Genomic DNA, 16,748 nt, shown 5'->3' on the forward strand with positions numbered 1-16,748 from the left:
ATGAAGAATTCAAGATTGCCACATTTCCATGGTGAAGCGGGGTACTCCCAAATGAAACATGCCTCTTGTAGGTTACACTTATCTGTACCCAGTAGTTCTTAGAAAATAGTTGATCAGAAAGCAGTTGAAATGTATTCTGTTCCATCAAAAGTTGCTTTTCACCTTTGATCTCCTGTGGGCCTCTACTGTACCTTATCTTCTTACTTCAACACTAAGAATAGGACAGCTTGTCTGCAGCAAGTGTGTAATAATGACTTTAGCAAACAGCAATTATAGACAGCGAATTGCTACTTGCCATTGAACACTATTCCAAGACATTAATAGCTTTCAGAATACTAGGTTGACCTGATAGACAAGTCTCCTGTCTAAAGTTTTAGAGGGTGGAGTTTAATGAATAACCACATATAAAGCAAAGGGAAAAGCGCGAGCTTGGTGGAGAGGAGAAGAGGAGAGGAGGAACTGGAACATAACTGAAAAACATTTAAAGTTTTTGGGGTGCAGGTGGTAGAAATGGAAATACAATGTAATCGTAAATTAATAGTATGAGGTGAGGAGAATGACATATGAGTAGCAGGTCAGAAGTTGAGGAGTAACAGCAGAACGTTGGAGAAATTTTAGAACCTTTCCAAAAAACAAGATTGTTGTGAAGAAGATACCTAGTGCAACCATGGATCCCCTCCTATCAGTTAAAGTTGGGTGTTTGGTGGCTCTTCTGTTCCTAACATTGATTTGTGGGATGGCTCCTGCTTTTGTCAACTGGTTCCTCAAAAAAGACGTCACAGGTACAAAGCTCTTACTTCCATTATCCTCTCACACTGATGGGGGAGAATTATTTTGTTGTAACACATCAGGTTTTCTTTATTAAAATTCATGTTAGTTCTGTTTGCCCATCTTATGGAAAGAAACACTTTGCTTGTATGCTGCATATAAATGCAGACTGACAGATAGACTGAACATAAAAAAAAAAATGTTTTCACTAACATAATTGTGCATTTTTACCATTTTGAACCGATCAATAAAGCCTTAAATGTAAGAAAGACAAAAAAAAAATAATAATTGGGCATTTCAGGTGAATACCCTCAAAGTGAACATTTCTTGTTTTAATGAATAGGCCCCTATTTTGTTACAAAAAGAGAATCTGTGACAGATTTCTCTTGAGAAATAGAAAACATTATTGTTATTTTTGTAAGGGGGTTATCAGGGCTTAGCATGAAATGGGAAGATTTACATAAAATAGATTTATTACTAGTAGCGTAAAGGAAAAAAAATCATAGAAGGAGATGAAGAATTGCTTGTGTATGAAGAGAGAGTATAGGAATTATTATTATTATTTTTGTTACTATATCGAATGGTAAAATATGAGTCAGACAAGAACGGAGCTGGAAATTTGGGAGCACTAGGCGCTGCCATAGGCTGTAATGGGAATTACCCTGATTTCCTGGCTGTAATGCAGATTCTCTAGTTATAGTACTCTGTAACTCACTCACTCAGAACAGCTGTGCACATCTGACTTCCCCTGTCAGTACACTTGTTCCAGGTAAATTACTGTTATCTTAACCCCCTTGGCGGTATGAAAAATACCGCCAGGGGGCAGCGCAGCAGTTTTTTTTTAATTTTTTTTTTTTTAAATCATGTAGCGAGCCGAGGGCTCGCTACATGATAGCCGCTGCTCAGCGGCATCCCCCCAGCCCCGCCGATCGCCTCCGGCGATAGGCGATCAGGAAATCCCGTTCAAAGAACGGGATTTCCTGGAGGGCTTCCCCCGTCGCCATGGCGACGGGGCGGAATGACGTCACCGACGTCAGCGACGTCATTGGGAGACCCGATCCACCCCTTGGCGCTGCCTGGCACTGATTGGACAGGCAGCGCAGTGGTCTGGGGGGGGGGGCGCCGCACCGGATAGCGGCGATCGGGCGCGCGGCGGCGGCGATCGGGGTGCTGGCGCAGCTAGCAAAGTGCTAGCTGCGTCCAGCAAAAAAAAAATTATGTAAATCGGCCCAGCAGGGCCTGAGCGGCACCCTCCGGCGGCTTACCCCGTGTCACACACGGGGTTACCGCTAAGGAGGTTAAAGGACAACCGAGGTGACATGTGAAATGATGAGATAGACATGTTTATGTACAGTGCCATCCACACAAATGACTATGCTGGGTTCCTTTTTTTCTTTCTCTGCCCAAAAGAGTTAAACATCAGGTATGGAAGTCACAATTTATGTCCAGGTCGGGATTAGGTCAGATTGGGTCGGACTTTAGCATAATCCTCACTGATAAAGAATTACAGGCATAAAACACTTTTCTGTCAGTAAATGGCTTCTGAGAGCAGGAAAGAGATAAAAAGGGTCAATAATTCATAGATTTGAGCTCCAGCATACTTCAATGATGGTGTCACTGAGCAGAGACAATAAAACAGTAAAAACTTAAAAACTAGATTTAAATATAAAATAAAACTGTGGGATATCTAAAAAAAGTAATTTGTAGGAGAAAGAGGATATATACAATTGTTTATCTCATCAGCTTATTTTTACCTTGGATGTCCTTTAACCAACAGATTGACATTACACCCAAGGAAGTAGCATTTTTACAAGGGAATCAAGAATACAGCTTCCACAGTTCTCCATTGATACATGCACCTAAAAACATATAGGAAAATATGCAAAACACTTTTTCACCTTTTTCACAGCTTGTTAATACAATGCCTTTTAAACCACCAGCAAGCAGATTAATGCTGAAAATAATTTTGACGGCACTTTTTTGCTTACTTTTTAGTACTTTTTCCATTGCAAAGTGCTAAAAAGTTATTTTAAATTGAAAGTAAAAAATGATCTCCCTGGAGAAAACTCAGGAGAAAAAGTGACTTGCACATGGCCCATACTGTCTTATTAAAAACATGAGGTCTTTGGAGACAAACATAAACAAAGATTGAGTGAAAGAAGGAGCTGTGAATTGATGAGAAATAAATTATACCTGAGAGTATGATAAAGATGTCACAATGATAATGTGTGTAGATTTGATAATATAATATATTCCAAAAGATGTCACAACGATGTATGAAAATGCATTATTAATTATTGATGTGTCATAATAAGGTATTGAAATGTAGAATTGAATTATGTATTTGCTTGGTTAACTGAGTAGTTTACAGGAACAAGCTTTGGAGATCCTTGAACCATGCTTGATGAAGACATCTGATTTAACTATTTAAAGTGATTACGTAAAAATCAAGAGAAATGGGGGTTTGGACGGCATGTGCACAAAGACCAGCAGAAAAAGTTTTAATATAAATATACAAAAATCTTTATTAATTACTAATTCAAAACACACATATTAAAAAAATGATCACCAACACTGCTGCATGCAACCTGCACTCCACTGCACCCGTACCCACATTCAACCGCTCCTAACTCAGATCACCTAAACTATTTAAAGTGTACCAGAAATCAACTTCTAGCAAAAATCGATACTTACCCAAGGCTTCCTCCCGCTCCATAAACATGTGTTCTTCGCCGTCTTCCCGCAATCTGCTGTTCACACGCGATCAGCCTCGGTAATTTGCTTAGTCGCTTTCAGTCTGGGTCTTCTGCACCTGGACTGATGTCACTGGGCAACTTATCGGGGCTAGTCGCGGCTGAACGGCAGACCACGGGAGGATGGCGTGGGACTCACACATGTTTATGGGGCAGAAGGAAACCCCGGGTAAGTATCAATTTTTGCTAGAAGTTTCCTTTAAAAAGCTTACTGTTGTAATCTACGGAGTTAGCCAACAGAATAAATCATTTAACATTGATATTATTGTACATATGGGCGAGATAGGCAACTGGTGTTATGTAAAACAGTTTCTCAGGTGGAATTGTGTTAAGGCTGCTTATTAAGTGGAATGTGAGTAAAGGAGGGTCATAAGATGGTTGACTTTAATCCACTGGGCTGTAATTGGTGATCAGTCTGGAGAAGGGAATGCAGGTTCTCTTTAGTTTGGATGGAGCTTTGCATGATCATCTATGTACACATGTTGGTGGTGGTGGGATTGTGATGCCAATGGTGCTCAACAGGAAGCATATAAGAAGCAGAAGGGGGTTGATAATGTGGATGCCTTGCTTGTTCTGTATCTGAGTGCTATAAATGCTGTTTAGACATACTAAACCTCTCATGCACATATCTGGACAATTCTGCATGTTAAATGAAACTTTAGTTACATACAGAAAATATGCAATAGTCATCTAATTGTGCATAGGTGGACTAGGTAGCTATTAACCTCCCTAGCATTATGATTATTTCCAGATAACCAATTCTTTCATAAGCTTCTAGATCCTAAAAACAAGAAGAAAAACATATTTCAGAGAGGTCTGCAGTAGTTCCTGCATGAAACTCACTCAGGCACGGGATTACCACCCTGTTCTGTGGCTTTCCATCCCGGGATTACCGCTAAGGAGGTTAAGGTCCTGATATTCATAATCTACGTAGATTACAGAAATAATGACCACAATTTTATTATCTGATTACTACTGATAAAAACACACCCTTCACACTCTATAATCTGTACATAAATTGGTATTTTCTGAACAAGTTAGGGGATGGGAGTGGCATTGATCTTGAAAACTGAATTAATGTTGCATATATAACTTCAACTCTAACTTCCTCCAACATATTTCCTACCTAATGTCCATCCCTAGCCTGCGTGCTTAACATAATCTCCTTAAAGATCCCTTAAAGCGGATCCGAGATGAAAAACTAACTATAACAAGTAACTTGTCTATATATCTTATCGAAAGTTTAGATATTTTACAGAGCAAATCTAGCTGCAAACAGCTTTAATAGAAAATGATTATTTCTTCCTGTGATACAATAACAGCAGCCATGTTGTTTGTAAACATTACACAGAGGTAAGCTTATCTGCCACTTCACCACTCAGCCTAATCCCCCCTCCTCCTTCCTCCTCCCCTCTGCCTCTGAAGTTAATGGCTAGTAACACCTCCTCCTCCTCTTGCCCAGAGTGAGCTCCCATGAGCCCTTGCTACTGCCAAGGCTCTCTGAAAACCTGTGGGCGTGGTTTATTCCGTTTATAGGGAATTAGAGTATTAAAACAAAAACAAAAAAGTATTTGGCTTGAGGAATGCCCTATAAACAATAGGAAAGGAACACAATTATGCAATGAGTAAAAGTATACCTCGGATCCACTTTAAGCTTCAAACCCTAAAAACTAACTATCCTATACTATCCATTATAATACTGGCACCTAACCCTAACCGATAACCAGGATTAAAACCATAATGACTAACCCTCTCGATACTCGCTTTTTAATTTCCTATTGTTCATAACCTGGTACTGTGATTCTGGCTGTACAACAGCTGAAGATTGTGCTTATATCCTAGCTATAGAATAGCTGTACCAAGCTCTTGCCACAATTATCCTCTCACAGGGGTATGGAAGAACATTAGGCTGTGACATCCAACAGTTTTTTTTAAATTAAACTAACATTATTTATTTGGACCTATTTTATTAATAGAAGAAGCAAAATCATTGGCTTGTTATGCTTTTAAATACAGACTGAATTGATTTTTTTCTCTCCATAAACGTATTTTGGGGCTTTGGGCTTTTGAAGTGAAAACCCTCAAAGTGAACATTTCTCTCTTTAATTAATGAGCCACTTATCTGTTACAGAAAGAGAGTCAATCTCTCTTAAAGTATTACTGAAGCACAAGAGGTATGGAGGCTGGCATATTTATTTCACTTTAAGCAATGCCAGTTACTGTCCTGCTGATCCTCTGCCTCTAATACTTTTAGTAATAGACCCTGAACAAGCATGCAGAGGATCAGGGGTTTCAAACATTATTGTCAGATCTGACAAGATTAGCTGCATGCTTGTTTCTGGTGTTATTCAGACACTACTGCCGCCAAATAGATCAGCAGGGCTGCCAGGCAATGTGTATTGTTTAAAAGGAAATAAATATATATGGCAGCCTTCATATTATTCCAACTTCAGTTGTCCTTTAAAAAATAGATCTCTTGTAAATGATTGCAAAAATAAAAATAAAAAATCACAAGTACAGGATTATTGTTGTTATTGTGGTATTATAATCTGTATTATTGTTTTATAGCTTTCAAAGCAAGCCAGCTATGGACCATGGGGTTAGTATGAAATGGGGAAATATACATAAAATAATTTTTTTTTTAATTATTTTAAAGGGAACCCCGAGGTGAGAGGGATATGGAGGCTGACATTTACCTTTAAATAACGCACATTGCCTGGCTATCCTGCTGATCCTCTGCCTCTAATACTTTAAGCCATAGACCCCGAACAAGCATGCAGATCAGATGTCTATGACAAATCTGACAAGATTAGCTGCATGCATGTGTGATTTAAACCCTACTGACCAGAGAGATCAGCAAGACTGCCAGGCAACTGGTATTGTTTAAAAGGTATTAAATATGCCTGCCTCCATAGGTCTCTCACCTCGGGTTCCTTTTAAAAAAAAAGTGTGACAGTACAGTAATTTAAAAAAATCATAAAGGGTGGTGGGGAATTGATTGAGCATATTTAAGTAAAGAGAAAGTGAGAATAAGAAATGTTTTGGCGTTACTGTATTGAATAGTAAAATATACCCTGATTTCCTGGCTGTAATGCAGAGCCTGTGGCTATAGTTCTCTGTAAATCACACACACTCGGAGCAGTTGTACAGACCTGATAGTCTGACGTCTCCTGTCAGTACACTTGTTTAAGGAAATTACTGTTATCTTAGCCAACAGATTGACATTACACCCAAGGAAGTCGCATTTTTACAAGGGAAGCAAGAATACAGCTTCCACAGTTCTCCATTGATAGAGATCATGCACCTAAAAATATATAGGGAAATATGCAATTCACTTTTTCACCTGAGCTTTCTCCTAGTTGATATTTTCACAGCCTTTTAATAAAATGCCCTTTAACCACTTCACCTCGAAGGGTTTTTCCCCTTAAAAAAACAGAGCAATTTTCACGTGTCAGCGCTCCTTCCATTCATTTACCTATAACTTTATTACTACTTATCACAACAAAACAATCTATATCTTGTTTTCTTCGCCACTGATTAGGCTTTCTTTGGGGGGTACATCTTGCTAAGAATTATTTTATTCTAATTTGGTTTTAACGGGAATAATACGAAAAAAAATTAAAAAAAATTATTTTTTTCTCAGTTTTCGGCCATTATAGTTTTAAAATATAAAAATAAGTAGTAGCAGATTTGCATATGATTTGCATCTGAATTGAATGCAAAGTGTGCAGAAAATCTATTTAGGTGCTTCACACTGGGCTGGTGGTCATTTCAGATGCAGCCTTAGTGGTATGCGCTGGCGTTCTCCTCGCTGTTCAACAAAATGTAAGTTACACATTTTTTTTGCTTAGCTGCTCCCAAGGTTTTAAATTTAGGTTAGGTCACTTGCCCGGAGGTTTGCCTCACCGTGGCGCAAGTGTCTAGTATAATATACTTTGCATGCAAACCATATTAGAAGCTAAAGTTCCTCCTAGCTTAATAAATGTTAGCACTTGTCTGGGATGCAGGGCATGCATTTTTCAGTCTGACAGAGGCGGTGTATGCCTGTGCGATTAACCATTTAATTGCAACATGTGTTTAGGGACGCGCAGCCTTTCCCCCTACCTTTTTTAACTTTGTAACTATGTAACTGTCAGGTTAGCTGCTCCCAGCCCCTCCTCCTGAGTTTCCTGTTTGCATAATAAGTAGTAGAAGATTTGCATATGATTTGCATCTGAATTGAATGCAAAGTGTGCAGAAAATCTATTTAAGTGCTTCACACTGAGCTGGTGGTCATTTCAGATGCAGCCTTAGTGGTATGCGCTGGCGTTCTCCTCGCTGTTCAACAAAATGTAAGTTACACATTTTTTTTGCTTAGCTGCTCCCAAGGTTTTAAATTTAGGTTAGGTCACTTGCCCGGAGGTTTGCCTCACCGTGGCGCAAGTGTCTAGTATAATATACTTTGCATGCAAACCATATTGGAAGGTAAAGTTCATTCTAGTTTAATAAATGTTAGCACATGTCTAGGATGCAGGGCATGCATTTTTCAGTCTGACAGAGGCGGTGTATGCCTGTGCGATTAACCATTCAATTGCAACATGTGTTTAGGGACATGCAGCCTTTCCCCCTACCTTTTTTAACTTTGTAACTATGTAACTGTCAGGTTAGCTGCTCCCAGCCCCTCCTCCTGAGTTTCCTGTTTGCATAATAAGTAATAGCAGATTTGCATATGATTTGCATTTGAATTGAATGCAAAGTGTGCAGAAAATCTATTTAGGCGCTTCACACTGAGCTGGTGGTCATTTCAGATGCAGCCTTAGTGGTATTCGCTGGCATTCTCCTCGCTGTTCATTAAAATATAAACATGCTACTGTAATCAAAACCCACACATTTTATTTGCCCATTTGTCCCGGTTATTGCAACATGCAACATTTTTCCCTAGTACAATGTATGGCGCCGATATTTTATTTGGAAATAAAGATGCATTTTTTTTCAGTTTTGCATCTATCCCTAATTACAAGCCCATAATTTATAAAGTAATTGTAGTATACAGTCTTTATATACATATTAAAAAAGTTCAGTCCCTACGGTAACTATTTAACGCTCAGAAACTATATATCGCTCAGAAACAGCCGTATCAGTCCGCCGACAGTGCGTACACACGCCGGACTGTCGTTGGAACGCCCACCCAGCGGGAGGTGACGACGGACCCGTCGTTGCCTCCAGTCCGGCGTGTGTACGGACGAATTTATAAGTGAAGGCATTAGGAAGTCAGAAATTAGCAGGCTTAGGATTAAGCATCAGGAAGGACTTCTTGTTAAAGGAAGGAGTTTATGTTATGGGAAGGTTAGGCGTTACATAGAAGACAGAAAATTATTTAGGGATTGATGGGGAAGACTGTTAACGAGCCCAATGAAATAACATGATAAAGCAGATCACAGAATGCTGGAAACACTTTACCAATATTTTAAGTATTGGACTCACCTAGTGCCAATAAGTTGTACTCCTCCAGGGATGTTTTTTTCCCTTCTCTGTCTGAAAGAGTTAAACATTAGGTATGTAAGTGACAGTTTCTGTCCAGTCGGGACAGGGTCAGACTATATCGTACACCTCACTGATAAGGAATTACAGCCAGAAAATACTTTCCTATCAGAAAATGGCCTCTTAGGGCTGGTTCACACTGCAGGCGTTTTTGTTATTTTTTAAGCGCGGGCAATTTTTTAAAAGTGCCCTGAAAGTGCTTACACAATGATTCTCTGTGAGATAGTTCATATCTAAGCGGTTCATTTCTGATCCGTTTAGATAAGCGGTGCTTGAGACATTTTTGAGTCGATTCCGCCTCAATAAAAGGTATAGGAAAAACGCAAAACGCTCACAAAACCGCTTTGTGGAGCGATTGTGTTGGAGTTTTTAAAAATAAATGCATTGTATTTATTCTTTTCCGGATCAAAGTGTTCACTTCCTGACGTCAGGGAGGGAATTACCAAAACGCTCAGGAAAAAGCGCGTCGGAAACCGCTAACAACAAAAAAGAACAAAAATCGCCCACCTAAGCGCCGGGAATCGGAAAGCAAAAACGCCTTAAAATAAGCCCACTGCGGATGGACACGCGAGCTGAACGTGAACAAGGTCTCAGACCAGGGAAGAGATAAGAAGGGTCAATCTAGTCTATAGGCTTTAGCTCTGGTACCAAACCAAACATTTTTTTTAATTAAAAATATTTAGTTGCACCACTCTGACACATACAAAGATAAATAAACACCCCTTCAAACCTATGAGCATTTCAGTGCATACTTTTCACCCTTTTCTTTTCATAACTAGGATTATACTGGGGGCAGCCATTAGCAATTCCTCCATTGCTGGACACCACCTACTCCACCAGTTTGCCGGATTTTGTCCCGGCAATTTGAAAGGAAGGGAGGGGTTCCTCCAATAAATGTAAAATATTTTATATTTGTCATCATGCAGCTGAAAAAAGGCTGCTATTTATTATTATAATTTAGAAAATAGATTTTATTTCTGAAATGTTGTATTTTTAATTTGGGTCCACTTTAAATGGATGTGTCATTGAGATTAAACAGTGAAACAGTGAAAACTTAAAAAGTAGATTGAAATATAAATTACATTTGTGGGATAGCTTAAAAAAGTCATATTTAGGAGAAGGAGAATATATACAATTGGTTATCTCATCAGTTTATTTTCACCTCATATTTCCTTTTACCAAATGTAATAACATTGCTAAATCCCTATTATTTTTATTGTAGTAAACATGACAGGTCTGCATTCTCTCTTCCTGTCTTCTCTGTCCTATAGGCATAAATATGTTGTCTGTCCTGGAAGTTGTGGGATCATACATACATATGTAGCTATCATTCTTAGTGGTATAATTAGCTTATGAATGACTTTACACACCCAAATAATTGCTGGTTTGATATGCTTGATTAAAAATAACTTAACCACAGGGTTGGCCCTAAGCCCTATTTTATGTCCTCATGTGACACTGATGATGGACTGTGTACCACAGGGAGCAATAATTTACACTTCTGCTAATAGAAGAACATCTGTAAAACAAAGCCAGAGTAACTCATTTTCTACATATTGGACTTGTTGCACGTCGCAGATATCTCTATAACTCTTCAGGGAATATTTCCCCCTCTGGGACCAGTCATTTGATAAATTATTTCATGTGCACATATATATTTTTAGCCATTTAACTTGCATTCAAAGTGCACATACCCCAAGCAACTTTTCACCAATCTCGTCTGTTTTTAAAGAAAATACATATAAAAGACTACTTTCTGTATTAAAAGTTTTTATTGACTTTCAAATAACTGTTTTGTTCACAGGAATCTATGAACTCATAATCTGTCTGATCAGCTCATTTGCAGCTGGCATCTTCCTGGGTGCATGCTTGCTTCATGTAGTAGCGGATTCCCTCTCAAACATTGCTGTGCAACTTCAATATGTAAGTCTAAAAACTGCGGTCCTATCAAATGTAAATGATATTTGTACATTGTTGCATATCTGCCCACACATCTGCTGTTGCACTCCATTTGATTTTCCTGTTAACAACACTTTGTAAAAAAGAATAAACTCTTAAAATTTGTGTAGCTTTTTTGGTATGTTTTTGTGAAAACCGAAAAAGCTGAAGAAGCTGTGGAACAAATCAGCTGGCCACAATAACATATTGTTACAGTACAGAATAATCTTGTTATAGTAAACGCCCAGGGACCAGGAAAAGTGGTTTACTATTTTAGAAGTTTACTATATCAGAAATTGTCCTAGAAATGGCCCAGCATGCCCTGCTAACAGCGGTGTAACAATAGACCCTGCAAGGGATGCAGCTGCAGGGGGGCCCAGGAGCCACAGGGGACCCCATCCTGAGGGACTGATGACCTTAGCAGCAAGAAAGAAACAGCTTTCTGCAACAACTGCATCTACTCAGCCACTGAAAAGAAATCATACAAAGTTTTGCAGACAAATATTTGTAGACAGTCCCTATTCAGTGTTCAGCAGGGTCTTGTGTACAGTGATGTTCTACTCCGAGCCTTTCTACCCCCCCCCCCCCCCCCAGTGCTGTGTCCTGTAGTGATGCTTGAGGAGTCTGGGCACGGAGAGAAAAAGCTTTCTTTTCTCTACACAATTATTCTAATGACTACATCTGCTCAGCCGTTGATAAGGAATCATACAAAGTTTTGTAGACAGTCCCTATTCAGTGTGCAGCAAGCTCTTGTGTACAACGCTCAGTACCCAACCTCTTTACCCCTCCCCAAGTGCTGTGTACTGTAGTGATGCTGGAGGAATCTGCAGAGCCAATTCTGCTCCCTCAGAGGTGGACAGAGTGAGAGTAATAAGCAGAGGCTGGGAGCACACTCGTCTGTCAGTTTTCAGTATTTTTTTTTCAGCACACCATGGGGTTGATTCACGAAACCATGCTAACTCATAGCACAGGCGCGCTAGCGGTTTGCGCACGTTATAACGCGCATAAAGGTTTTCTTGCGCAAACCCAAATTTTTGCATGCAAAAGCAGCAGAAAATTTGCGTTTTCGCGCAGAAATTCACGTTTGCACATGAAATCCTTTACGCACGTTTAAACTTGCGCAAAACGCTAGTGCAGCCGTGCTATGAGTTAGCACGGTTTAGTGAATCAACCCCCATCTGTGTCCGTATGTGTGAAAACATGCATGTTTTATCACAGCAGCTAATGTAATTGATAGAGAAAATGTGTGCAGTGCTTCAAAGCTGTCTGTTTTTATCTGCATGGGAAAACACATTCAAGTGTGCACTAACCAATTGAAAACCTGTGCTGAAAGTGGGCGGGGAGATTGGGCAGTAGGCAGGAGGGGGCCCCATCCAAAGTTTTGCAGGGGCCCCCCAGTGATTTCTAGTTACGCCCTTGCCTGCTACACTCTCTGCTGCAAAGGAGCACCTCTGTCCTCCCATGGGAGGCACCATACAAGCACTTGCACATTTGGTATGCAACAAAGGTTAAGTATGCCTTAGGGCTGCATAGCCAGGCTGGACAAATCACTAGTACAGAATCCAGGGCTCCCTAAAAATTGCAGTCATCACTGAATAGAGGCAGCCACTGAGTGAGTGGCTCCGATACCTCTGCCGGTGGGACTTGGCACTCTCCTCTCCACTCTCCTTAGTTTTGCAGCAAGTAGGCCTGCTCTGATCTGCTCTACATGTGAAAGTAGTTTGTGCTGCACTCCACATGCTACTATGAGCATCATGGCTAACAAAGGAAGAGATTCCTGGGAGTGCATACAATCCCATGGGAGGACTACGACAATATTTTTTATCAGTGATTGCAACATGGAAGTGGTAACACTGCATCCTCTTTGTTTACGTTCACATTATTCCTCATTTTCCCCAGGCTGCTTATTTGTACATCACTGTATATCCAGTGCTGGTGCCATTCTTCTTGTCTTACAAATGTTATCAGGCATCAACTCACTTGCAACCAACCTGAAAAGAGCCGCAGGCCATGGGTTTCACACTGACATATGCCGCATGCACTGCCCACTGTTTACAATCAGGGCCGGAGCTACCATAGGAAAAAATAGGCAATTGCCCCAGGGCCCCAGAGCCTGTAGGGGCCCCCAAGGTGTCCCTCCCCATCTTAACTGTTGCTCCCCAGGGACTATGCAGAGTCTGTTAAGTTGGGAGATGATTGGGGGAGGGTCAGTAGCCAGCTCAGGGACCTAGGATGGAAATTTGGCTGCAAAAAAGGGCCTCCAATGGTGCTTTTTGGTCGGGGGGGGGGGGGGGGGGTGTCTGTTGGGGGGCCCCCGGGCTAATTTTGCCCTAGGGCCCAATTGTTGCTTGAACCGGCCCTGTTTACTATATCCAGAGTCAGCGTCACATAGGGGCCAAAAACCGTTTGGTATAGCAGATGTTCTATTATATCAGAGTTTACTATACCAGACATTGCTACCATAGACTTATAACAGAGATTGGCCGGGACCTGGAGAGGTAGTTTACTATACCTGAACGTTTACTATACCAGGGTTTATTAATACGAGATTATACTGCACACAATCACAATATAGAAATCAGTGATGGCCAGTATAGATGAGCGCAATTACCTGTTTTTGATAGTGACGTAAGTGTTCGGCAAGCAGCAGGATGCCCTTCTGTACATTTTCTGCTAGTATGCAAGGATACAGAGGCGCCAGTAGGATAAAACAAGATAAAAGGTTTAAAACGGTTTAGGTGGCGGTGGTGGACCGTCCACACACAAACAGACAAAAAATCGCTGTTGATTGTAGAAAAAAAATTCACAATTTATTCACATACTCCTACATAAAAGTGCAACGCGTTTCACGGGCAAACATCCCGCTTCATCAGGCAATAAACGAACGGAGTATCTCACAGCTCTGAGTATATTGATAGCTTGGCACCTCTTGGCAGAGGTGCCAAGCTATCAATATACTCAGAGCTGTGAGATACTCCGTTCGTTTATTGCCTGATGAAGCGGGATGTTTGCCCGTGAAACGCGTTGCACTTTTATGTAGGAGTATGTGAATAAATTGTGAATTTTTTTTCTACAATCAACAGCGATTTTTTGTCTGTTTGTGTGTGGACGGTCCACCACCGCCACCTAAACCGTTTTAAACCTTTTATCTTGTTTTATCCTACTGGCGCCTCTGTATCCTTGCATATTAAGTTGTCCACCCTTGGTGGAAGGGTGATATACCCTCTTTTCCTATCTACAGAGAGCGACATCTTAGTCCTGAGTGGGGTCAGGCTTAATCTCCCCACCTGCGTATACAGTGGTTGCCTTAGAGCAACCCAGGTTTGTAAGTATAATACTTTTAACATTTTTCTCTATTTATACAACATACTACACTATATTGGGCTCTCGGTCTCCCTTTTCTCATTTTCTGCTAGTAGTGGAAATGCTTGGCAAGCAATCAGTAATTGCCACTGGGCAGTGGAGGTTCATTTTAGCATGGGGAGTTTGGCAACCAGAGAGACTTCTATGGTGAGCAGTATAAGTGTTCCGTATGCGATCACATAGGCCTATCAGGAGGAAGGATAGTGTTAGGTGTATTGGTACAATGGTTAGTGTTAGAGGATGGGGTAGGGAGAGGTAAGAAGTGAATAATAAACAACTGTCACAAACTGTTGCTGATGTTCTAATTAGTGCTACTGCTTGCACCGGACCAAAAAATATGAATGTCTATTACAAATTTACGCTGGTAGCCACATCTAACAAACATATGATATCTATTTCTCTCAGGAAGGACATGACTAATGACTTATACTTCATTAATATTATCTTTTCCATCTTACAGGTTAATTACCCTATGGGGGAACTTATTCTGTCCTTGGGGTTCTTTCTGGTCCTAATCATTGAACGCATCGTTCTGTACATCTCCCAGAGATCTCAAAGCCATTCACAAGATAACATTTCACTGCCCTCTAGTACTTCATCACATGATGACAGCTATCAAGTAAAGCCGAACATTTCAGTTGAGATATCTGAAGATCCACATAACCATGTCCATCCTCAAATGTATTCTCATTCCTCTTTTCGTGCCCTTATCCTCTTTTGCTCTCTTTCCATTCACTCTGTTTTTGAAGGCTTGGCTATAGGTCTTCAGTCCAACTACTCCAGTGCTCTTCAGATTGCAATTGCTGTACTTATCCACAAAGGCATTATTGTCTTTAGTCTTTCAATGAAGCTCATTCAGAGCATGACTAGACCAGTCTGGCTAATCATTTACATAGTGACTTTCTCCCTCATGTCTCCCATTGGGATAACCATTGGTATTATTGTTACATTAAAAAAGAGCTCAGTAATAAGCCTGGCACAGGCTATCCTGGAAGGTATTGCCTCTGGGACATTTGTCTATGTCACCTTTCTGGAAATTCTTCCACAAGAACTTAATTCAGGGCAAAGACCTCTTTTGAAAGTCTTATTTATTATGATTGGATTTACGGTAATGGCAGTTATAGCCATCTGGGCCTAAGTCTCCCTTGTTTTACCACATGTAAGTTTAGTATTCAGCCAACATCTGGAACAGCTGAATGAATTTCTGATGAAAGCATGGCAGCACTGCCATCACAGCCTGCAACAGAAATCTCTGCATAAATATATAGTGAAATGTGTTCATGTATTGCAATTTTGAGCTGTGAAATATAAGTGAGTGAAAACTTAAGAGAGATATGAAAGCAGTTTCCATGTTCCCTCAGGCAGTTGTATACACTAGTAGCTATTTGTATGCCCAGCTCAAACAAATATACATTATTTGGTATCAGCTTATTTCAAGGGAAACACTGGCAGTTGTGCATGTTTTCTAACAAGTCCAATTGCCGGTTGCCCCAAGATTTGTCAGATGGTGAACATTATCTGCTACCAAAAGACATAGGATTGTTACAGATCCCAGGTCTATAGATACATTAAATCAAATAATTGGGTAGTTATCCTATTCATCAGTGATTTAATATAGACACACAAGCTTACATTTCTGTGGAAGCTTATCCACGCTCCCAGTTTGTATGCTAGAAATCAAAGAGACTAATCAACAGGATTGGGTGTAGTCATGCTGGAGATGTATAAGTGGCTATATAACCTCTCTCCATGAAATTAAGATATCCCCTGAAAGTAAGCCCTAGCAGGAATTTTGAGCATTATTGAAATATAAGCCCTACCCTGAAAGTAAGCCCTAGTGGCAGTAAGGGGGAAAAGTTTTGCACCTTGTGTTTCTACTGGAGCCGATAGTCTCACAAGCAGAACCAAGGCTCTGTCACTGGGCCAATTACTGCACTCACTGCTACTCAGTGAGTGCAGTGATCAGCCCGATAACAGAGTTGTGGTCCCGCCTACGAGATCATGAGCTCCAGTAGAAACACAAGTTACCGTACTTCCTCCCTATAGGCTGAAGATTGGTGACACAGCAGCATGGAGCTGGGGGAAGAAAAGGGGGGGACATTGCAGGACATGGGGGAAATCGTGAAATGGAGCTAGGGGTAAGAGGAGGATGCAGGGGGACATTGGAGGACACAGTTGACACCAGGAGGACATAGGGTTACATGGGACACAGGAGTTTAGGGGATAGAGGAGTACACTGGTACAGAGGGGGGCACCAGGAGGACACTAAAGGTACAAGGGGGGCAGAGGGGCATGCAAGAGGTGGATCCAGCAGAGGAAGAGGCGGCACAGTAGGGAAGGCAGGAGGACACACAGCACAGGAACTTGTGTGTTCAGAGAAATATAAGATATCCACTGAAAATAAGC

General features: G+C 40.8%; 1 protein-coding gene across 1 annotated transcript; it reads left to right on the plus strand.

Moving 5' to 3' along the window:
* The first annotated feature begins 445 nt into the window (after positions 1-445).
* SLC39A2 (solute carrier family 39 member 2) lies at positions 446-16,442 on the plus strand. The gene is made up of 3 exons (XM_068271503.1): positions 446-782; positions 10,846-10,964; positions 14,803-16,442. Exons 1-3 carry the CDS (start codon positions 668-670, stop codon positions 15,478-15,480), a joined length of 912 nt encoding a protein of 303 aa, XP_068127604.1. The 5' UTR covers positions 446-667; the 3' UTR covers positions 15,481-16,442.
* The last annotated feature ends 306 nt before the right edge of the window (positions 16,443-16,748 follow it).

Source organism: Hyperolius riggenbachi, chromosome 1 (genome assembly GCF_040937935.1).
Source record: "Hyperolius riggenbachi isolate aHypRig1 chromosome 1, aHypRig1.pri, whole genome shotgun sequence".
NCBI classification, from domain to species: Eukaryota; Metazoa; Chordata; class Amphibia; order Anura; family Hyperoliidae; genus Hyperolius; species Hyperolius riggenbachi.

What these genes read in the sequence shown, in the direction of transcription:
- SLC39A2 (XM_068271503.1), top strand. Translation starts at nt 668, where the DNA reads ATGGATCCCCTCCTATCAGTTAAAGTTGGGTGTTTGGTGGCTCTTCTG. An exon ending in CCTCAAAAAAGACGTCACAG is followed by an intron (nt 783 to 10,845) that starts GTACAAAGCTCT and finishes TTTTGTTCACAG; the next exon opens with GAATCTATGAACTCATAATC. An exon ending in TTGCTGTGCAACTTCAATAT is followed by an intron (nt 10,965 to 14,802) that starts GTAAGTCTAAAA and finishes TCCATCTTACAG; the next exon opens with GTTAATTACCCTATGGGGGA.